Source organism: Drosophila albomicans, chromosome 2L, assembly GCF_009650485.2.
Source record: "Drosophila albomicans strain 15112-1751.03 chromosome 2L, ASM965048v2, whole genome shotgun sequence".
NCBI classification, from domain to species: Eukaryota; Metazoa; Arthropoda; class Insecta; order Diptera; family Drosophilidae; genus Drosophila; species Drosophila albomicans.
Window position 1 is genome coordinate 30,281,977 of NC_047628.2, and position 23,657 is coordinate 30,305,633.

The 23,657-nt window shown below is 41.9% G+C and overlaps 2 protein-coding genes across 3 annotated transcripts in view; both read left to right on the forward strand.

The window, feature by feature from the left end:
- LOC117565496 (cadherin-related tumor suppressor) lies at nucleotides 1-23,478 on the forward strand. The gene is made up of 9 exons (XM_052003349.1): nucleotides 1-657; nucleotides 4,836-4,946; nucleotides 5,001-10,476; nucleotides 12,240-12,554; nucleotides 12,608-12,841; nucleotides 12,909-13,110; nucleotides 13,177-13,469; nucleotides 13,770-20,083; nucleotides 20,200-23,478. Exons 2-9 carry the CDS (start codon nucleotides 4,867-4,869, stop codon nucleotides 22,901-22,903), a joined length of 15,618 nt encoding a protein of 5,205 aa, XP_051859309.1. The 5' UTR covers nucleotides 1-657; nucleotides 4,836-4,866; the 3' UTR covers nucleotides 22,904-23,478.
- The window catches only part of LOC117565499 (uncharacterized), a 9,601-nt gene continuing 8,779 nt past the window's right edge, over nucleotides 22,836-23,657 (forward strand). For both annotated transcript variants that reach the window (XM_034244617.2, XM_052003358.1), the window contains exon 1: nucleotides 22,836-22,926. In XM_034244617.2, the coding sequence (XP_034100508.2) occupies nucleotides 22,915-22,926 (12 nt within the window). In that variant the 5' untranslated portion in view covers nucleotides 22,836-22,914. The remainder of the gene's footprint in view (nucleotides 22,927-23,657) is intronic.

The following is a 23,657-nucleotide window of genomic DNA, read 5'->3' on the forward strand; positions in this document are numbered from 1 at the left end:
GCGAGTGGCAGTTGGCTGAGTCTTTAGCTGGGAAACGTGTCCGCGTAAAATAAAGTCTTGACAAAAGTGAAGGTGCGTCGGATGCTCAAATTTCGTTCGCTCGTTCGATCACATAAATACGGTTACCCACACTCAGGCCCCCTCTGTTAATGTGTGTGCGTGTATGCGCACATGTGTGCGTGTGCTTGTACTTGTGAGTGTGCTACATATTAAACCAATAATTAGATTTATGTATAGATATTATACATACCCCAATACATAAGCACAAATTCCAAAAAATCTCTGATAAATTAAGTGCGACCAGCATTGCGTATGGGCAACACGGTCCGCGAGTGGTTTTAAGCCTTCTATCAGTTTATATGTGTGTGTGAGTTTGAGTGTGTCTCTCTTGTCGCTGTCGTTGTATTTTTATAAGTGAAAAATTCCAACAACGTTGCAGCCCGCACTGCACTGCAGCCACAATAAAAGAGCACAAATGAAGCAAAACACGTTTTGTTGAAAAAAATATGCTGCGTCTGTTGTGGCTTCTGACGATGTTGCATTTGTGTTTTCGTGAGTGCGCGTGTCGTATTTGTACTATAGGTGTACCAGCTCAACAAACACCAACAGCAGCATCGAGACTATCACAACACCCATTTTAAAATGTGAACTAAAATGGTAGGTATTTTTATTCGTCTAGTGCGAGTAGATGAAAACAGTTTTCTATTTCTATTTTCCCATTTGCTATTGCCCAAAAGGTCCAGTACAACTGACGAAACATCACAATAAATTTGTCAAGAATCAATTAACCTTGCAAGTGCTTACCTAAGGAATTTCATATATCTTTCTCTCTTTATGGCTCTCTCTCTCTCTCTTTGATTTGAGCTCTGCTCTCTCCCTATCTCTCTTCCTCTCTTGATGCGGGTAAAAGTAAAAAACTTATAAGTCAATCTAGAAAATGGCGTATATGTGGTATGTATGGTAAAGCAGCTTGTGAAGCTGCGGCGCATTGTGAGGTAAAAAGCTAAGCACAGAAAACTAATGGAGCGACAAACCTAACTTTGAAATTCAAACAAGATTAATTGTTAAAATATTATAAGGCAACGGTAACGTAGGCAGCGAGTCGTTATTGTAATCTTTGGCGTCTTTTGTTGTCTGAGGAGGCTGGCACTGTCAGTTGTTCAGAGTTGAGCTGAGATTGAAACGCCCAGCGTTTGTTGCTGTCTCGTAATAGCTTAAATTGTGTTGTTGGCGTCGTTAGAGACATGTAAGAAAGAAGCATAGACGGAAAAAAGAAATACCTTCTCTCTCCCAACTAACTAATCTTGTACCTTTTCTCTGCCGCCTGCTTGTCTCCCTCTTTCTCTCTATCTGGCTCTCTTTCTATGCACAAAAAGAAAACATTTGAAGCATAGACACTGCTCAAAAGCGAAATGTAAATGACTATGGAAATATGAAAACACGTTTTTGTCAGTCATTTCCCAGCTTTTCGGAGTAATAAAGCGAAAACGCAAATAAAAAAGAAAATACATAATAATAAAGATTATGTATTGATGATGATCTATGTACATGTATGTATATTTCTATCTGACCTTATGTACAATCAATTTTGTAGGCGCCTCTTACCAACGAGCATTAATTCCAGTTGATGGTTGATATTACCATGATTCCTTGACCATATGGCCAAAGTCAAAAAAATACGACTTTAACAAAATTCTATCTCCACCTGAAAGAGCCTTTGCTCGTATTAGCATTGCAAATTATACACACAGATATGGTATTTATGAGCTCTTATAAATAGTTCGCATAACCATCTTGAAGTCTATGCATAGTAAAATAGAAGCTGCTTCCATATTGATATTCAGATCAATCTTTGCTAAACCACTTATGTATATGTGGGAACTATTGAAATGGACACTGCAAGTGAGAAATATGTTTAATAAATATCTTTATGAAACTGATTAAAACAAACGAGAAGAGCATTGGAGAGAGCAGACTCATATTAGTCAAGCAAGCGGCACTCAATCGATAATTCACGCCAACTGAATTTATATCTTTCTTTCTTTTTTCTATTCCCATTCATTCACATGTTTATGTTCGTAGCCATGTACATACAGCTGTGACCATTGAAATAGCAGTGCGACAGAGAAAAGACTATGTAACCGTTTTTTTTTGGTTATTCCTTTTTGTTAGTTGATCGCTAGCACATTGTTTTTGTAAAATGAAGCATAAAGATAAGAAAACAGCAAAAACCCCGTTAGTTTTGATCAGTTTTTCTGAAATTTTGATATTTTTACCCAAGCGCACCACTTTTGGGCTGACCATTAGAATAGCAGTTTTTTCTTTTCTTCCACTAAAAAAGCCGAAATTGTTTTTAATTTTATGAAAAGTGAGTTTAATCTGGTTTATTATTGTAGTTTATACGACAATACACTATAACTATAAAAAAAAATTAATTTTAGTGTGTAAAGGACCTAACTGGTCCAATATAGAGAGGAGGTCCTTTCTTGAGCTTAGGAAGGAGCAAAATTGTATAAAAAAGTTCTGTGTCGCCTAAAATGTTTTACCAAAATGGTTTTCAATGACATAAATTATAAATCAAAGCCTGAAAACCGTAGTGTGATACAAAAAACCACAATTTTAGAGGACCGATGCATAGTGCTCTTCAGCTAAACTAATCCTTTTGCATCCTGTAGGGATATTAAAGCAGGGCTGAGTTGGGGAATTAGTGAAGTGGCTATTGGCCGAAGACTGGTGGATACAAATTTGAATACCCGAAGTCCAGAAAAGGTGCAATTACTTGGTTATAGACATCTCAAAGCGAGGTGGGAGTTTGCCAAGCGCCACTTGAACTGGCCACTTTCCAAATGGCGTAATATTCTTTGGACAAATGAGTCTAAACTGGTGTTAATTGTTAGAAAAGTTCAAGACAATATGTCCGTTGACCACCAATCACCGAAAATGACCTAAACCATACCCTTAAGACCGCTAACCATGGTGGTCTTCAAATCATGATCTGGGCATGTTTCTCATACAGTGGTGTGGGACCTATAAATATGATCGATGAGATCATTGACCAAGAAATCTTTGAAAATATATTAAGAAACATCATGCTGAAGTATTCTCAGGATGAAATGCCCCTTCAATATGGACTTTTCAGCAGAGTCACGAAACCTAAACACACCGGCCAACTGGTCACGGAGTGGTTTGGTCATGAAAAAACTGATGTAATGCCATGTCAGCAGAGTTCCCGGATTTAAATCCGATTGGGAACTGATGGAGGACTTCAAGCATTATGTTGCCAAGAAATCCCCGACATCTAAGCCACACCTTTGACAAGTTGTACAGGAGGTATAGGGCCAGAATCCCTGCAAGCGTTGCGAGGACGTGGTGGACTCCATGCCACGTAGCTGTGAGGCTCTAATAGCCAATAAAGGCTACACAACAAATTATAAGGTCGTATTCAACTCGAAATTTAAAAGGATTAAGTTATTTATAAGATTTTTTGAAATTTATTACATTTTTGTTTTTTCACTGCTATTTCAATGATCTTCATAATACGGACATTTTCATATGTTAATATCCACATTCGGAAAAATATTGAATTATCCAAAATGAAAAATATGTTTAATTATCGCAAATTAAATATATTAAGCTGATATAAAAAAATTTTGTCTCGAAGTTGTGTTTATAATAATATTTTTCAACTTTAAATGTGTAGGTCGTCTGCACTGCTATTTCAATGGTCACAGCTGTATGTATATGAAAGGGTATAATATAATACGAAACACTAATGCGTCTATGATTGAAAAGAAACAACAAAAGAAAACCAAAACGAAGATAGAAAAAACAACTAACAATACTCTTAGAACAGGTAGATTTTAAAGATTAATGAACGGGTTCAGTTTCAAAAGCTTTCGACGAATACAACATATCTAGGGTAACAAATTTACGATGGATGTGTCTTCAGTGCTTCAATGTTGATTAGCTTTACCCGCATAAGAAACAAGAAAAAACTAGGAGATATCTCTACATATATTTTAACGTGTGTTTTGTTTATAGATTCATTGGCATTGTGATGAAATCATTTTCTATGGTTAGAATGCAATGTTTGGGTCGAATTTATAGTATGTCAGTACTTACCTTTATCAATTCCATATGTAATCATCTGTGATCATGTTGTCTTTTGATGGCGTTTAAAGTTGCATAGACATAAAACATGTCTTTAGTTAAATCGCCACACACGCGATATAAACGGACGCTTTGACTTTACGATTTGTTGTTTATTGAATTATTAGGTCGGAATTCCTTCGAAATCACCTTTTGTTTGGTGTTTAGTAAGATCGATGAGCAATCAGCTTTCAATTAAATATGTGTTGATATCAATTATTCTGATAATTTATTTGTTTATAACTTCTGAAAGTAAAAAGAAGGAAGTGTTTTCATTACTAAAAGCGGCAGTCGAGTGTTACAAGCTTAAGCATTGGGGCCGTCATAGAGTCATAAGACCACAGCAAAGACTGTAAAAAATGTTATGCTCGACGAAGTATAAAATAGGCAGATAAATTGTTAGAGGCGTTAGCACGTTAACAATTAAATCAAAAGTATGTGTGAACTTAAACAGAGGGGAATGGATATAATAAAGTAATTTACTAGTTTGTATAATCATTTGACGCATGCTTATATATATAATATTTCAGTGATAAATTATTTGATTTTTTCTTGCTGTATCTCTTTTCTACTTATATAAAATTATTTTAATAAAATGTTGACTATATGAATATAGGTAGAATATTTATTTTTATATTTATTTATTTTAAATAATTATTCAACAAATTCTTCCTTCTTTATTGCAGATGTCTGTGAAGATTAAAATGAATTAAAAATATGACGTGTTGTAAGTTAAGTACAAATTGTCAAACAGTTAAAGAAGAGCAAAAGCTAATTGCTAATGAAAACTTTGCAAAGTAAGAAAACAAGTGAATGAAAGAAAATCTGCGAATCTCACCAAAATCTTTAAGGTTCTCAGAGAAGATGCACTCACATCTCTCGATCCGCCACAAAAAGAGATGGGGGATCCTGTTGCACTTGATCGTGCTAGCAAATTGCTGGCATGTCACATTTCAAGTACCTGAGGATTCAAGAGCTACGCTGGAATTCTCATCTCCCCGTGGACGCAGTTATGCGACAACTTATGAGCAATATGCTGCGTTTCCAAGGCGTCGTAGCTCCTCACCATCAGGTGAAATGCAATCACGTGCCGTGGATACTAGCGCCGATTTTGAAGTATACGAAGGACAGCCTCGTGGAACACTTGTTGGATTTATTCCAACGAAACCCAAATTCACATATCGCTTTAATGAGCCACCACGGGAATTTACACTGGATCAAATAACGGGAGAAGTCAAGACGAATGCTGTGCTGGATAGAGAGGGAATGCGCAGTCACTACGATCTTGTGGTGCTCTCCTCACAGCCAACATATCCCATAGAAGTACGAATTAAAGTGCTCGACATCAATGATAATTCGCCAGAATTTCCAGAGCCTAGCATTGCAGTTTCTTTCTCGGAAAGTGCTGTGACAGGAACTCGTCTGCTCCTTGATGCGGCAACAGATGCAGATATTGGCGAGAACGGTGTGACAGATCATTACGATATTGTGGCTGGCAATGTGGACAAAAAATTTCGATTGGTGACTACAACGAATCCCAGTGGAGATACTTCCTATTTGCATTTGGAGACAACGGGCAATCTAGATCGTGAATCACGTGGGAGTTATCAGTTAAATATATCCGCGAGTGATGGTGGGACTCCACCTCGACTAGGCTTTCTTCAAGTCAACGTCACTATACTGGACGTAAATGACAATCCTCCGATTTTCGATCACAGCGATTACAGCGTGACATTGAATGAAACAGTCATGCCAGGATCGCCAGTTCTGCAAGTGATGGCCTCCGACAACGATCTGGGTGATAATAGCAAGTTGACTTATTATTTGGCAGAAACAGAACATCAGTTCACGGTTAATCCCGAAACTGGTGTTATTTCTACAACGGAACGCCTAAATTGTCCGCAACAAACCACCGAACAGACACGAGAGCCCACGAGCAAAAATCATGCCCTGAAAAGTTGTGTTTTTACAGTCTTTGCTCGTGATCACGGTTCGCCTCGTCAAGATGGCCGTACTTATGTGACTGTGAATCTAGTCGACACCAACGATCACGATCCTATCATACGCTTCCAATACTTTCCGCCTACGGGCATCGTAGCTACCGTCGATGAGAATGCCAGCAATGGAACTGTGGTAGCCGCTGTGTCCGTAATAGATTCGGATGATGGCCCGAACGGTGAGACAACCACTCGAATTGTCTCCGGTAATGAACTACATCACTTTCGTTTGGAGAAGACGCCGCTGTTTCACATTGTGCGCGTAAATGGAATCCTTGATCGCGAGGAGATTAGCAAATATAATCTGACTGTTGTGGCCACCGACAAGGGAACGCCGGAACGCACAACGATTGCATATCTCATAATAGATGTAAACGATGTGAACGACCATGAGCCAGTGTTTGAGAAGTCTGAATATTCTGCTGTGCTCAGTGAACTGGCGCCAAAGGGTAGCTTTGTTGCCTCAATCGCGGCCACAGACGAAGACACAGGCGTCAATGCTCAAGTTTACTATGAAATTTTGTCCGGTAATGAACTCAAGTGGTTCAACATTGACACTGCCACAGGTCTTATTGTAACAGCCGGATCATTAGACAGAGAAGTCCAGGGCAGTGTGGAGCTAAGCATTTCCGCTCGTGACGGCGGACCAAATCCTAAGTTCGCTTATACTCAGCTTAAGGTCACTATTCTTGATGAGAATGATGAGGCACCACACTTTAGCCAGCAGGAACTTAACATTATCTTAAGCGAGGATGTTGAGCCCCAGTCTATGGTCGCCTTATTATCTGCTACAGATAACGACCAGGGCACGAATGGCTCGGTTACATATTCTTTGGCGCCTAGTGTGGAGCGACTGTACCCACAACAATTTGCGATCGACTCCATAACGGGCCAATTAATGACGCGCCGAACTCTTGATCGTGAGACAATGGCGAATTATGAAATTTTTGTGATTGCACGCGATCAGGGAGCACCGGCTCCGCAATCTGCCACAGCTACTGTGCACCTCGCTGTTGCCGATGTCAACGATAATAATCCTGAGTTCTATCCCAAGCATTACATATACACACTAAAAGACACCGAGTCAGATAACAAGGAAGGTAGTATGAGAGCTCTGCTAAATGTCACGGCCACTGATCGCGACGAGGGCGATAATGCCTTAATTACATACAGCTTGGAATCTGGCGGTGAGGATATTTTCAGTGTCGATTCAGCAACTGGTGCTGTCATCTTTAAGCTCCATGGCAACAATATGAAAAAATCTTACTACAGTCTGCGCATCTCTGCTCGAGATGCTGGACAGCGGCGTAGTACTCTGGACGCCATTGTAGAAATTGTATTGGAATCGACTACTGAACAACTCGAATTTAATTCACAAAAACCATACGAATTTCAAATAGTTGAGGATGCGGATCAGAAGACAGCAAAGGTCGGGCGGGAGGTGGGCATAGCGCAAGTAAAGCGTGCAAGTGGAGCCATTGAATATATGATAATATATGGCGACAAAGCAGAGAATTTTGCGATTGATCAGCGCAGTGGGCGTATAACCACAGCACGCCCAATTGATCGAGAAATGCAGTCACAGTATCAGATAATTGTTGTCGCTCGCAGCATTGATGCAACCACTTCTCAACATCGGTTCGCCTATGGCAAGTGTTCTATTCACATAACGGTACTCGACTTGAACGATAATGCGCCCAGTTTTGTGCAAGAACGAGATGCAGAGACTTCTATTTGGCTGCCCGAAAATACGGCTGCGGGACAGGAAATCTTTTTGTCACGTGCACGGGATCGTGATGCGGGTGTGAATAGTCGTATCACCTACAACTTGACCTATAATCCAGATCAACAGTTTCGCATTAACGCAGCAACAGGAGTTCTTTATTTGCAAAAGCCTATACGTGCCGAGCCTGGAAGTGTCTTGCAAGTGGAGATTATGGCCACAGATGGTGGGTCGCCAGCTCTAAGCAATAAACTTAGATTGCCTGTTCATGTTGCTGACATCAATGATCATACACCTGTCTTTGATCACACATCTTATGAGACTTCACTCTTAGAGACGACAAAAGTAAACACTCGTTTCTTTGCCTTAGCTGCTTCCGATAACGATCTAGGCGCCAATGGTCGAATTTCCTATAAGATCATCGAAGGAAATTCCGATCGTAAATTTGGCGTTTTTCCTGATGGATATTTATTTGTTCGTGCTCCTCTAGATCGCGAAGAACGTGACTATTATGCGCTCACAGTATCCTGCAATGACGGCGGTTCTCCTCAACGATCTTCTATGGTTCCCATTGTCATCCACGTCATAGATGAAAATGATAATCCACCACAATTTACCAACAGCACATTTACTTTTTATATACCCGAGAATGCACCGCCAGATACATTTGTTGGCAAGCTTACTGCAGTCGATCGAGATATTGGTAGAAACGCCGAGCTGAGTTTTAGTGTCCTAGCGAGCTCCCAGGATTTTGCTATAGATAAGCACAATGGGTTTATCAGAACACTGCGACCGTTCGATCGCGAGGCTCTAGTTCGTAACGCCCGTGGTGTGGATACCGCCGACGACGAGGAACGCAATATAAATAGTGGTGGCTCCAACTATCTGTTACTGGAGGCCATGGTTTCGGACAATGGTGTTCCCCCACTTCACGATAAGGTTAAGATTAAAGTCATAGTCACAGATGTTAATGATAATGCGCCAGAATTCTTGCGAGCACCTTATCAAGTAACCATTTCCGAAGAAGCCCCCGAGGGCACTCATATTATGCATGTTTTTACTCAGGACGCAGATGAGGGTCTCAATGGTGATGTATATTATATGTTGTCTTCCGGAAATGAAGGAAACCAATTCAGTTTAGATAGTGCTACAGGCCAGTTAAGTCTGCTTCGCAAATTGGACCGTGAATCACAGGAGGTGCATCACCTAACTGTGACAGCGCGGGATGCAGCACTAAAGAATCCTCTTAGCTCAACTGCCAATATTACCATTACCGTACTAGATGACAACGACAATGCGCCGGAGTTCACGCAGTCCAGTAGCGAAATTTCCGTATTGGAAACTAGTGTCATTGGAACTGAACTAATGCGTTTCCGCGCAAGCGACGCCGACTATGGTGTCAATAGTCAAGTAGTTTTTAGTATTACGGCGGGCAACAGAAGAGATACATTTCACATTGATAGCATTAGCGGAAGTTTGTATCTGCATAAGCCACTTGACTATGAGGATATCACCAACTACACTCTGAATATTACTGCATCTGATTGCGGCACGCCACCTTTGTCAACAACGGTACTTTACAATGTCATCGTTATGGATGACAACGATAATCCCCCGATATTTCCAAGCACGGCAATCGTGCGACAAATCAAAGAAGGCATACCACTAAAGACCCCAATTGTCACAGTCGTCGCAGATGATCCTGACTCTGGTCTTAATGGAAAGGTTACATACGTCATAAGCAAACAGGAACCAGAACTGACCGGTGGTCGGCACTTTGGAATTAACACGCAGACGGGAGTGATTTATACACTACGTGAAATCGATCGCGAGTCTATTGATAACTTTCGATTGACAGTTGTAGCTACGGATCAGGCGCAACCCTCGGATCGTCAACTGTCCACCGAAAAGTTAATCACAGTCATAGTCGAAGATATCAATGACAACGCTCCAATATTTGTATCAATGAATGCAGCTATTCTTCCTAGCCTACCCAATACGAGGGGCAATGGAGGCTATGTTATGCAGGTGTTAGCTCGCGATGCAGATTCTTCGAGCAATGGCCTGGTAACATATGAAATTGTTGGCGGCCATCAAGAACTGTTCTACTTGCAACGCAACACAGGAGTCATCACTCATGTCCATGCTAATCACTTGCAGGACAACTTCGAAGTGCGCTACCAATTAACCCTAAAGGCCACGGACGAGGCAAGTGGTGAGCGCAAGAGCACTGAGACTTATATAACAATTATAACGCCAGGAGCAGCGATGAGCGATGAACCAGTTTTTGATAAGCACAACATCTTATTTGGATCGGTTTATGAGAATGAGCCGATTGGTACTAGTATCTTAACCGTAAATGCTCAACTCGGGGGGGCAGAAATCGAATACTATGTGACAAATGTGACTGCACCTATAGACTCGACCTTTGGACAGTTAAGCAATAGTGAATCACGAGTGCAAGTTGATCGTCTTTTCGACATCGATGCAAAGCTGGGAATTTTATCGACGGCTGTGGAACTGGACCGCGAGGCTGGGCCTCCAGCCTATGAGATAGACGTGTATGCCATCGCATTGGGTGGAAGGCCTCGAACCGCCCTCACAAAGGTAAGTTATTCTATATATTCTTTATTCAAAACAAAAACAATTTTGAAAAATTGTGTAATAGAAACGTCAAACGCTAGATTATTTTGTAAAACATTCACTCTAGAAAAAAGCCATAAAATGTTAGCCGTCAAAGTTCAAATTCCTAATTGCTTATACATATGTACATATGTAGTATAATTTACTTATCCCAATAATAAGAATCTGGCTTTAAATAACAACTTGAAATATTATATATAATAATATAAGAATTATATGTCTTTTGTAGATACATTTAGATTTTAAAGTGAATATTTTTTACTTAAATTTTTAACGGAACTTATTTTGTATACACACAAAGTGCTATTTGCAGCTCAGATATTATACATACATACAAGTGAAACCTCAACTTTTTGTTCATTAACAATATAGCTGCAGTTCAGACTGGAGATGCAGAAGGAGATGTAGTTGTGAATGCTGTTGGGATGGACATTATTGGGCCTGTTTCAAGTGCTTATCAGTATAAGTTGAGGCCACGCTAATGCGCTTTTAATGTCTACTGTAGATATGAAATGTTGATTGTACGCAAAAGCTGGAAACTTCTCGAGATTCGGTCACCTAAAGAGCACATGGATACAACACTCTGTTTGCTAGTGTGTGCATGTGTGGAGGCCTTAAAATGCAAATCACATCAGACATGAGGAGCGATACCCATGTATTCTACTCAATGAATGCGGTGCTCGACTAAAAGAATCATTATATCCAATCATTCCTGTACCAGCCAGTAGGGGAGCACATAATAAATAGGCCGTAGGGATAAAATTATAATATATAAGTTGTTTCATTGGCAGTCGCCTTTAATTATGGAGAATGCCCCACCAGAATCCTTAAGATGTATTTCAGTTGGAGACCCCTTTCCGTGTTGGTGTGTAGCGCATACCACAGTCGAAGTCCTGATGTCAAGAATTGCAAAATCTTCGACCTGTTTTCACTCACAACAGTAAACATTTTCGGGTTCTCCTCTCGTCGCTCTCACATTCGTATACACATACATACATACATATATATACAGTCATTCTCGCCGTCCGGCCCTTCAACGGACGTCTTGTTATGCGCCTCACACTGTTGATTCGATGCCAACCCGACGCTGTTTACTGCTTTCCTCTTGGCTTTTTCTGGCAACCATTGGTGTTTCTTGATCCCCCTTCAGGAATCTTCCGCTTCCCTTCCCCCTTCCCCATGACCTGATGCATGCGTAGGTATGCCAGCAATGCACGCATGCAAATGTGTATACGAGTAGTTCCAGTTCTGAGCAGCGCAGCTTCTTGAAAGAATTGCTTGTACCAGCGAAGGTTTAAGTGCACGCACACTTCCTCATGCATACACCATATGTACATATATACAAATACGGGTACACAAATTCACACATCTTTCACATACATGTGAATCTGCTGCTTGCGTGTTAAAAGTATTTCAATCAATTTTATTGTTTCTTTGATTTAAAACGATTGTCATGTTTTTTCGGAATTTGTGTTAATTTTGAAAATATGCATTACCTGTCTGCTGAGTACATTGCAATGGCTTCAAATGCATATAAATGAAGGCATTGATATATATATATTTCTGAGGGGGGTTGTCGATCCCCTATTTCCCCACAATATATGTTGGTATATAGTAAAAGAAAAGAGACAATAAGGAGACGAGCCTGGCATTGCCTACGGAAATAGGAAAGTTAAATTATTTACAGCTTATTCAACGATTCCTTTGGAACCCCTTTATATTTGCAGGTCAAAGTAAATGTACTGGATAAAAATGACAGCCCGCCAAAGTTTCTTGATACGCCACTAATGTACACAGTGAGCGAAGACCTAGAGATTGGTCATACCATAGCAACAATTCGAGCGACTGATCCTGATCCGGATACAATGGGCAGTATGGTTTTCTCTCTAAGGGAAGGCCATGATGGCAAATTTACCCTTGAACCAACAACTGGTAAACTTCAATTAAAAGATGCATTGGACCGTGAAACAAAAAGTAAATACGATTTGCGTATACGTGTTAGTGATGGAGTCCAGTACACGGAAACTGATATTGTGATTCAGGTAAGCATTAACTTCGTCACTTCTTAACGGTAACTTATTACTGAATCTTTAAGGTGGACGATACCAATGATAATCCGCCGGTATTTGATGAGTCTATTTACTCCTTTGATATACCGGAAAATGCACCACGAGGCTATCAAGTTGGTGAAATTGTGGCCAAAGATGCAGACTTAGCACAGAATGCTCAAGTGTCATATTCAGTCATTTCTGATTGGGGCAATGATGTGTTTAGCTTGAATCCTCAAACTGGAACGCTTACTCTAACAGCGAAATTGGATTACGAAGAAGTAAATGTCAATTGACTATTTGAGATAATTTCCTTACATAAATATAAATATTTATATTTATAACCAGATACAGCATTACATATTAATTGTACAAGCCCAGGACAATGGTCAGCCCAGTCTCTCAACTACCACGACTGTATATTGCAACGTGCTCGACTTGAATGATAACACACCATTATTCGATCCTATGAGTTATTCGAGTGAAATATTTGAAAATGTTCCAACAGGCACAGAGGTGGTGACCGTTTCCGCAAAAGATATTGACTCTGGTAAGTAATATTATATATACAAAAATTAACAATAGAAGTCCGAAAATATCTCTTATTTTGTTATAGGTAAAAATGGTCTTATTGAGTTCAGTATAACAGGCGGAGATATGGATAACGAGTTCGAGATCAACAGCAATGGTACTATCTCCACTCGCCATCAACTTGATCGGGAGCATCGCAGTTCTTATACCTTAACAATTACTGCTCGCGATTGTGCTGATGAAATTGCCACATTCAATGATCTTAAGGAGACACAAATGAGGCTGAAATATCGTTCGCCAAGACGTTTCTATAGAACACATGAGGAGAATCATTTTCTGTCGCATCAAAAACAAGAGCGATTATCATCGACGGTACAGGTAAGCTACTATGCTCGATAAAAATGTAAAGGTAGATAGTTATAAAACCGAATAAAACTTAAGAGAGCTGTGCCATTTAAGAAAATAAGTCTGAGTCTGATCTATGGCAAGGTCTGTTTAAAATTTGTATGTTACTTTGGCAAGCCCTCATTAAAAAAAAAGAACTGGTTTCACTAAAACTGAAACAAGTATCATATCACATCGTTGGCCATGAAGATCGCAACATTATCTAGTTTACATTGCGCAATTACAGTCGACAGATTTTCTAATCTCAATTCTTTCTCTTACAATATACAACAGGTCACCATACTTATCAAAGACATCAACGACGAAGTGCCCGTGTTTATTTCCGCTAATGAGACAGCTGTTTTGGAGAATGTGGCCGTGAATACAGTTGTGTTTACTGTGAAAGCCATTGACAACGATGAGGGACGTAATGGCTATATTGATTATTTCATCGATAAGCCTGCATTAACTGGAGGTTATAATGGAGTAAAGCTGCCGCCGTTTACTTTAAACCCAACTGATGGAGTCCTACGTGTAGCCGATGCACTGGATCGGGAAATACAAAATAGCTACATTTTGAATATAACAGCTCGAGATCGTGGAGATCCACCACTTAGTACGCAGGCGCAGTTAACTATCAAAATACTAGACGAAAATGATAATACTCCAGTGTTCGACCCAAAGCAGTATTCAGCATCAGTCGCTGAAAATGCCAGTATTGGTGCCATGGTGCTGCAAGTGTCCGCTACAGATATGGACGACGGAGACAATGGCCGTGTGCGTTACTCTATCTTTGCAGGCGATCAGAATCGTGACTTTACCATCAGCGAAGATACTGGTGTTGTTCGAGTGGCCAAAAATTTGAACTACGAACGAAAGTCGAGATATGTATTGACTGTACGTGCTGAGGATTGTGGTGAACAGGAGAGTGCCAGTGATACGGCTGAACTGATAATCAGCATTATTGATATTAACGATAATCGACCTACATTCCTTGATTCCCCATACATTGCTCGCGTAATGGAAAACACTTTGCCGCCCAATGATGGATACCTCCTCACTGTAAAAGCTTATGATGCTGATACACCTCCTCTCAACTCACAAGTGAGATACTTTCTAAAGGAAGGCAATGTCGATCTGTTTCGCATCAATGCATCAACAGGCGAAATAGTTCTATTAAGAACTCTGGATCGTGAATTGCAAAGCGAGTATATTTTAACACTTGTAGCCATGGACACTGGATCCCCGCCCTTGTCGAATACTGGCATTGTCAAAGTTGAAGTTCAGGATATAAACGACAATGATCCCGTCTTCGAGCTTCAATATTATCAAACCATTATTCAAGAAAATCTTCCCATTGGGTCTTTGGTGCTTATAGCTAATGCCTCTGACAAGGACACTGGTCCCAATGCCAAGATTCGCTTCAATTTGCTGGGAGAACATATGTCTCACTTTCACATCGACACTGATACTGGAGAAATTGTCACGGCTGTAATTTTGGATCGGGAGAGCATTAGTGTTTATCACTTAACTCTCATGGCGCAGGACAGTTCTATTACCGAACCAAGAGCAACTTCTGTGAATCTAACAATTATTGTGGGGGACACCAACGATAATATGCCCAAGTTTGATGCGAGTACTTTCAATGTTGTCGTGCCAGACAAGATACAAGCGGGCGAGTTTGTTTTCGGCGCTAAAGCTACGGACTCTGATGAAGGATTGAATGCAAAGATCATTTATAATATTAGTGGAAAGGATCAGCAGTATTTCGATGTACATCCCACAACGGGTGTTATACGCACTAAAATGGAACTGGCGCATAAGAATACACCCCACGTTGACATAGTTTATAACATAAAAATTCATGCAACTGACCAAGGTAGCATGCCGCGCAGCTCCACAGCTGAGCTAACAGTTCAAGTGCGTCCTGCTGAACTCTTCCCTGTATTTTCGTACATGCCCATTACACAATTTACGCTACCTGAGGATGTGCAACCAGGGAAATTAATTGCCAAACTAAATGCTTCATCGCCAAAAAAGGGTACTGTAGCTAACATAAGATATAAGATTGCTGGCGGTAATATGGCTCAAGCTGCAGAAGTGGATCCAATAAGCGGTGTGCTAAGTGTTGGATCTGATGGACTCGATTACGAATTGGCTCATCAATACGAACTGTGGATTGAAGCAGCTGACTCTGATAAACCAAGTCTGAATACTGTCACTCTGCTCAAAATTAATGTCACCGATGCCAACGATAATCCTCCAGTTATGGAGAAACTTGTGTACAACAGTGAAGTCATGGAGGAGGAATCTCCACCACAGTTAATTGCAACTGTCAAGGCTAATGACAAGGACTCTGGTGATAATGGCGAAGTCAGTTATCGTTTAAAAAATGATTACAATGGCACATTTGAGATATTTAATTCCGGAGAAATATACACGACTATGCGGCTAGATCGAGAGGAGCTCAGTAATTACGCCCTGATCGTGGAGGCTGTCGATCAGGGAGCACCTCAGCTAACAGGCACAGCAAGTGTTTTGCTCCATCTGCTCGACAAAAACGACAATCCACCAAAATTTACACGTCTCTACTCACTGAATGTGACGGAAAACGCGGAGATTGGCAGTTTCGTTATTAGCGTGACATCTTCAGATCTGGACTTGGGGGAAAATGCACATGCCACATATTCGTTCAGTTCAAACACTGGAGACAAATTTAAAATTGATCCACATAGTGGAAATATAACGGTAACGGGTCACATCGACCGTGAGCAACAAGATGAATATGTTTTGAAGGTAGTGGCCTCCGATGGCGCGTGGCGTGCTGAGACGCCGATCACAATCACCATTCAGGATCAAAACGATAATGCACCTGAGTTTGAGCACAGTTTTTACAGCTTTAATTTTCCAGAACTGCAGAATGCTGTCTCATTTGTGGGCCAAATTATAGCTACAGATCGGGATAAGCAGGGACCCAATTCTGTAATCTCATACTCCTTACAATCGCCATCGCCCATATTTAGCGTCGATCCCGCTACCGGGGAAATATTTAGCAAAACTAAAATTCAATACAAGCACTCACAGTACACAAGTTCACCAGAGAACATGTTTGCACTCAATATTCTGGCCACGGACAATGGCAAGCCGCCTCTGTACTCCGAGTGCTTAGTTAACATCAACATTGTGGATGCCAACAATAATGCACCCAAGTTCGAAAAGGAGGAATATCTGTCTCCATTGCCAGAGCATGCTAAAATGGGACAACGTGTGGTTAGAGTTCGAGCAAATGACGACAATGATGTTGGCGTAAATGCAGAGATTGATTATGCTCTGGTCAGCTCCAATACAAGCTTATATTTTGCCATCAACAAACATGATGGTTGGATAAGTCTGAGAAAAGAAATTGGTGCTCGGCCAAACACACGATTTGAGTTTAAGGTCAGAGCCACTGATCGTGGTGTGCCACCACAATCAGATGAGTCGCATGTCGTTGTAATTGTAACCGATGAGAATCGTTTTATTCCCGAATTTATCCCACTCACTTATCAAGTGATTGTGCCCGAAAACGAGCCCATTGGCTCCACAATACTCACAGTTACTGCTACCGACAAAGACATCGGACCTAATGGCATGTTGCGATATGCTATTTCTGGTGGCAACGAGCGAGAAGACTTTAGTGTTAACGATAAAACGGGAGCTATTACCATAATGCGATCGTTGGACTACGACTTGTTGCAGGACTACCACTTGAACATTACTGTCCAAGATCTGGGCTATAAGCCACTGTCTGCTGTGGCCATGCTTACGATTATACTAACTGATGTCAACGACAATCCGCCAATCTTTAATCAATCGGATTATCATGGTTATATAGCGGAAAATCAGTCAGTGGGCGCTAATGTGTTCCAGGCCCATGCCACAGACAAAGATTCGCCAAAGAATGCTATTATACACTATTCATTCCTCGCAAGCGATCCAGATCGTCACTTCTTCACCATTGATGCCAAGAGCGGAATAATTCAATCTGCAGCTAGTTTCGATTATGAAGAGCGTCGTACTTATACACTTCATATAAAGGCTAGAAATCCCGACTCGATCATGGAGAGTTACGCAGTGCTGCATATTCACATCTTAGGCGTCAATGAGTTCTATCCTAAATTTTTGCAACCTGTTTTCCACTTCGATGTATCGGAAACTTCCATTGTCGGTACTGCTGTGGGATCGGTTCAGGCCACAGACAAAGACAGCGGAGAAGATGGACGCATCTATTACTTGTTGGTTGGATCTAGCAATGACAAGGGATTTAGTATCAATGCTGACACTGGCTTACTGCACGTGACAAAGAGTTTGGATCGTGAGACTCAGGATCGTGTCGTGCTTATGGTGATGGCAAAGAACTATGGCAGCATACGAGGCAACGATACGGATGAGGCACAGGTGATAATTTCCATACAGGATGGAAATGACCCCCCAGAGTTTGTAAAGCATTATTATACATCGAGCATATTGGAGTCGGTGCCGGTCGGAACATTGGTGACCACAGTTAAGGCTATAGACAAGGATGTGCGTCCGCAGAATAATCAATTTATCTATTCAATTATCAACGGCAATCTAAAACACAGTTTTAAAATTAACGAGGAAAACGGCGAAATAAGCACGGCTGCCTTGCTGGATCGAGAAGACATTGGGCGCTATAATTTAGTGATTGGGGCTATCGATACGGGATTGCCGCCTCAAACTGGCACAGCCACAGTACGAATTGACTTGGGCGACATAAACGACAATGGACCAACTTTTAGCGCCGAAGGTCTCCTGGGTTATATATCAGAAAACGAGCCAGCAGGCACAACTATAATGACCTTGGCAGCGAGCGATCCTGATTTGCCCAAAAATGGCGCACCTTTCAGTTATAAAATTGTAGGTGGCAAACACAAGACCTGGGTAAGTGTTGATAAAAACACAGGTCTCGTAAAGTCTACCACCAGCTACGATCGCGAAACAACTTCGACTCTAGAAGTTGTTATTGAGGCAGAGGACAGTGGCATTCCCAAGCAACGATCCCAACATAAACTCATTATTAAAGTCCTCGATCAGAACGACAATCCATCAACTCCACGCACTGTGCACGTCGCTGTCAACATATTCAACAACGAATTGCCAGCCAATATAAAGCTCGCTGATGTACATCCCAACGATGTCGATATTGTTGGAGATTATCGGTGCAGTTTGCACGGCAACGGTCAGCTGGCCATAAAGAGTGGCTGTGACTTATATACAACATCAGTGACAAGTCCAATTGCATATTCTTATAGTGTCAGGGGTAGCGATGGCAAGCACAACGAAGTGAACTCAAATGTAACTGTTGATTTCGAGAACTTTAATAATTTAACCATAGCCAACACTGTGTCACTACTTATAAGAAACATGTCTGCTGTGCAGTTCCTTACGCAACATTATCAACCCACTTTGGAATTAGTAAAGTCAAGATTTGCTTCCAACGATCAAGTGCATATTTATAGCCTGATAGATGTGGAAACCAACCAGACGAGTAATACAAATGTTGAAGCGCTTCTTGCGGTACGGACACAGCAAAACTATAAACAGCCAACTAAAATTGTAGAACGACTGCGAGAAAAGCGCTCCGCTCTCTCAGAGCTACTGCACTCCGAGGTGGTCATCGGATACGAGCCTTGCAATACACCCGAGGTGTGTGCCAATGGAGGTGTCTGCAGTGCAATGATTCGACTATTGGATATGAACACCTTCAGCATAGTTGACAGTCCAACACTGATTCTCAGTGGTCCACGCTTCGTCCACGATTACACTTGTCAATGTGCTAAAGGATATGCTGGAGAACAATGTGCCAGGAGACAGGACCCTTGCATACCCAGTCCGTGTCAAGGGCAGGCACCATGTCGACGGATGGGCAATGATTTTCAATGCGACTGTCCCACTAATCGAGAAGGCAAGCAATGTGAAAGGGAACGTAGCGATGTCTGCTGGGGCAAGCCTTGCCGTAATGGCGGTAGTTGTCAACGCAGTCCAGATGGCTCGTCATACTTTTGTCTATGTCGACCGGGCTACCGTGGAAGTCAGTGTGAGAGTTTAGCTGATTCATGTCGTCCAAATCCTTGCCTGCATGGCGGCTTGTGCGTAAGTTTAAAGCCGAGCTATAAATGCAGTTGTCCTTCTGGCCGATATGGCCGACATTGTGAACGTTTCAGTTACGGGTTTGATCCGCTCTCCTTCATGAGTTTTCCGTCTTTGGATCCTACCACAAACGACATTTCAATTGTATTTGCTACAACTAAATCGACTGCCCTTTTGGTCTACAATTACGGTCTGCAGACTGGCGGGCGTTCCGATTTTCTGGCGATAGAGTTAGTGCAGGGACAAGCGTACTTTTCATCAGGTGGCTCACGAACTGCAATAAGCAGAGCTATGGCTGGCTCCAATCTCGCCGATGGCAGTTGGCACAAGGTTACTGCCACTCGCAATGGGCATGTCATGTCATTAAGTGTCGCCAAGTGTACTGAATCTGGTGATGTTTGTGCTGAATGCACTCCAGGAGACTCCAATTGTTATGCGGATGTTGTCGGTCCAGTGGGGTAAGTCATTTTTTTTAATTTCTCAGAGAAAAATTTATCAAAAGCAAATTACAAGAATTGAAATTTTTTTCCCAATACACTCGCCTAAATTAAAAAGGAATGCATTCTACTTTCAGAACTCTAAATTTTAACAAGGAACCAGTGCTTATTGGAGGCCTCGCATCCGCCGACCCTGTTCTTGAGCGACCTGGTCAAATACACAGCGACGATTTTGTTGGCTGTATTCACAGTGTTTCAATTAATGGACGAGCCTTGAATCTGAGTGCACCGTTGCAACAACATGGCATCACCCCAGGCTGCCATAAACAATCCTGTCAGCCATCTCTGGCAGCAGAAAGATGTGGCAAGTTTGCTGGGCAGTGCATTGATCGATGGACAACTTCGCTGTGCCAGTGCGGAAGTCACTTGCAATCGCCGGACTGTGGCGACTCGCTTGAGCCTGTAACTCTTAGCGATGGCAGTTTCCTTGAATTTAAAATCTCAGAGCAATATCGTCGCATGCAACTTCTTGATAGTCTTTACCATGACAAGAATGCATGGACCACTCGCTCAAAACGTCACTCAATTGACAATAATAATGTCAATACATCGACGTTGTTATTTGAGCCACCTAAGCTGATAAGCTTGCTCTTCCGCACTTACAAGTCACAGGGTTTAATTCTGTATGCCGCAACTAATCACATGTACACCACAATCTCTTTGCTGAGTGGACAGCTTGTGTACTATTCCAAACATCATTTGTCCATTAATATGACAGTGTCCACACCAAAGGCGCTTCACGATGGCAAGTGGCACAACGTTAGTCTACACAGTCATAGCCGTATACTGCATCTACTCTTAGATGGCCAGCGAGTTGGCGATGAATTGGACCTTGCTGGAGTGCATGATTTCCTCGATCCCTATCTGACTACACTCAGTGTTGGAGGTACAACTAATGGTCAGTTAGATACTGAACCATTTGCGGGTTGCATTGCCAATTTCACAATAAACAACGAACTGCAGCCTTTGAACGGATCGGGAAGCATTTTTCAACAAGTGAAGCACCACGGCAAAGTAGAGCTGGGCTGCAGTGGAGCGGATCTTGGAGTTGACGCTGCCCAAGTTGCCGATCCATTGAGTATTGGCATCACACTGGTTATTGTATTCTTTGTTATACTGGTTGTGGCCATATTTGGCTCGTATATCATCTATCGTTTTCGCGGGAAGCAAGAGAAAATCGGTAGTCTCAGCTGCGGAGTTCCCGGATTTAAAATCAAACATCCTCCACCAGCAGCTGTGCCACAAAGTCAAGTGGCGGACCATGTCCTAGTACGCACAATACACACTAACGAAACTCCCACTCCCGCTACAGATCACATACGTCCACCTGGACATCATTTGGCTGGGCCCGAGCTAATTACAAAGAAGTTCAAGGAACGCGGTGACCTGCCACCCACAGCAGATCTTCCGCAGCCTCAGCAAAGGCCTCAAAGGCCGGACATCATTGAGAGGGAAGTTGTTGGGAAAAGTCCGCCAATTCGAGATGAACATCATCTTGCAATTCCACCACTGAATCCACTACATCCCCTCGATCACGGCAGCTCCGTTGACATGGGCTCCGAGTACCCTGAGCACTACGACTTGGAGAACGCAAGTTCAATTGCTCCCTCTGACATTGATATTGTATATCATTATAAAGGATATCGTGAGGCAGGTGGCATGCGCAAATACAAAGCAACCACTCCACCAGTTGCTGCATATACCCACCACAAACATCAGAGCACAGCAGCCCAGCAGCAGCATCGTCATTCTCCACGTCACGCTGTCAACGCCCCCTTTGTACCTCGCGTGCCCAATCAGAACAATCAACCACCACCCTCGACATCAACATCTAGAACGCATCAGACAACACCACTAGCACGCCTCTCGCCCAGTTCTGAGTTAAGCTCGCAACAACCAAGGATTCTAACCCTTCACGACATTTCCGGCAAACCTCTTCAGAGCGCTCTTTTGGCGACCACGTCGAGTTCAGGCGGTGTGGGCAAGGATGCGCTTCACAGCAATAGCGAACGCAGCCTCAACAGTCCAGTGATGTCCCAAATGTCTGGTCAGAGTTCGAGTGCAAGTCGCCAGAAATCTGTGGCTCCTCCCCAAGCGCCACCACAAAGCTCAATGGGTCTAACTGCTGAGGATATCGAAAGACTTAATAGTAGACCCAGAACTTGTAGCCTAGTTTCAACACTAGATCTATCATCGAGCAGCGAAGCGCCAACGCCGCGTGTTTCAGGCGGAGCACTTCATCTATCGCTTGGCGGAGATGTTGATGCGCATAGCTCAACATCGACAGATGAGAGTGGCAATGATAGTTTTACTTGCTCGGAAATTGAGTACGACAACAATAGCTTAAGCGGCGATGGCAAGTACTCCACCAGCAAGAGTATGCTTGACAGCCGGAGTCCTGTGGCTCGAGCGCTGAGCGGGGATCCAGCGAGAAATCCAAATGCGGTTAAGACTCCGCCGATACCACCACATGCGTATGAGGGATTCGAATCGTCTTTTCGTGGTTCACTTAGTACACTTGTTGCAAGTGACGACGACCTGGCGAATCACTTGAGTGGCATCTACAGAAAAGCTAGCGGCGCCGCTTCGCCATCTGCCACAACTTTGGGCTGGGAGTACTTGCTTAATTGGGGACCCAATTATGAGAATCTAATGGGCGTATTTAAAGACATTGCTGAACTGCCTGACACAAGCTCACAACAACAACCACAACAGACAACTCAGCCCGTGTCAACATTACGTATACCTAATGTACAAAAAGCACCAGAGGAGTATGTGTAAATGACTCTCTTATGTATCGAATTGTATGTATATTTTATGAAAACTATGCCTTCCTAAATGTTAAGTATTGCCATTTGATTTTGTAATGTACAACATAACCGCAAGGATGTTTTAATTAAGACCCAATATAACCATTGCATTAATATTTATCAACTGTAATTATAGTTAAAAACAATCATTAAACGCCTTGTATCAAGGTTACACACATCCTAAGTGCATTCCTACTTCCATAAACATCAAAGGGAATGCACTGACTGATTTTTGAATATGCCAATAGAAATAGTAAGCTAATGCACAACTACAAAAAGACACTATTCTTAGTTCTTAAATATGAATGCAAGTACTTGTGCATGTGTACTTCTGTTGTACGAGCATGTACGATATATGTGCTATATTACATTAGATTGAGCTATTCTATTTATTGCCATTTAAGTACATTGTAATTTTCACCAGCATTTATACTAAACTGCATTAGTCTCTACAACTTTCGCATGAATACAAAATTTATTAGGAATCTAGATGTAATATTCTGTAAATTACAATTAACAAATAAATACAAGCGTACATATCTTTAATCTCGAATTATTCCCAATTAGATGTTCAAACTGCTGATTAGTCAATTTGACACTTTTCATTTGCCAGACTTTATTTTCGAAGAGACAACCTGCGCTTGTGACCTGCGCAGAAAGTGCTTCTAATTTTTCCTTAAATAAGGGGTACATTTGCCACTACAAAAACAGAGCAAAATTAACTA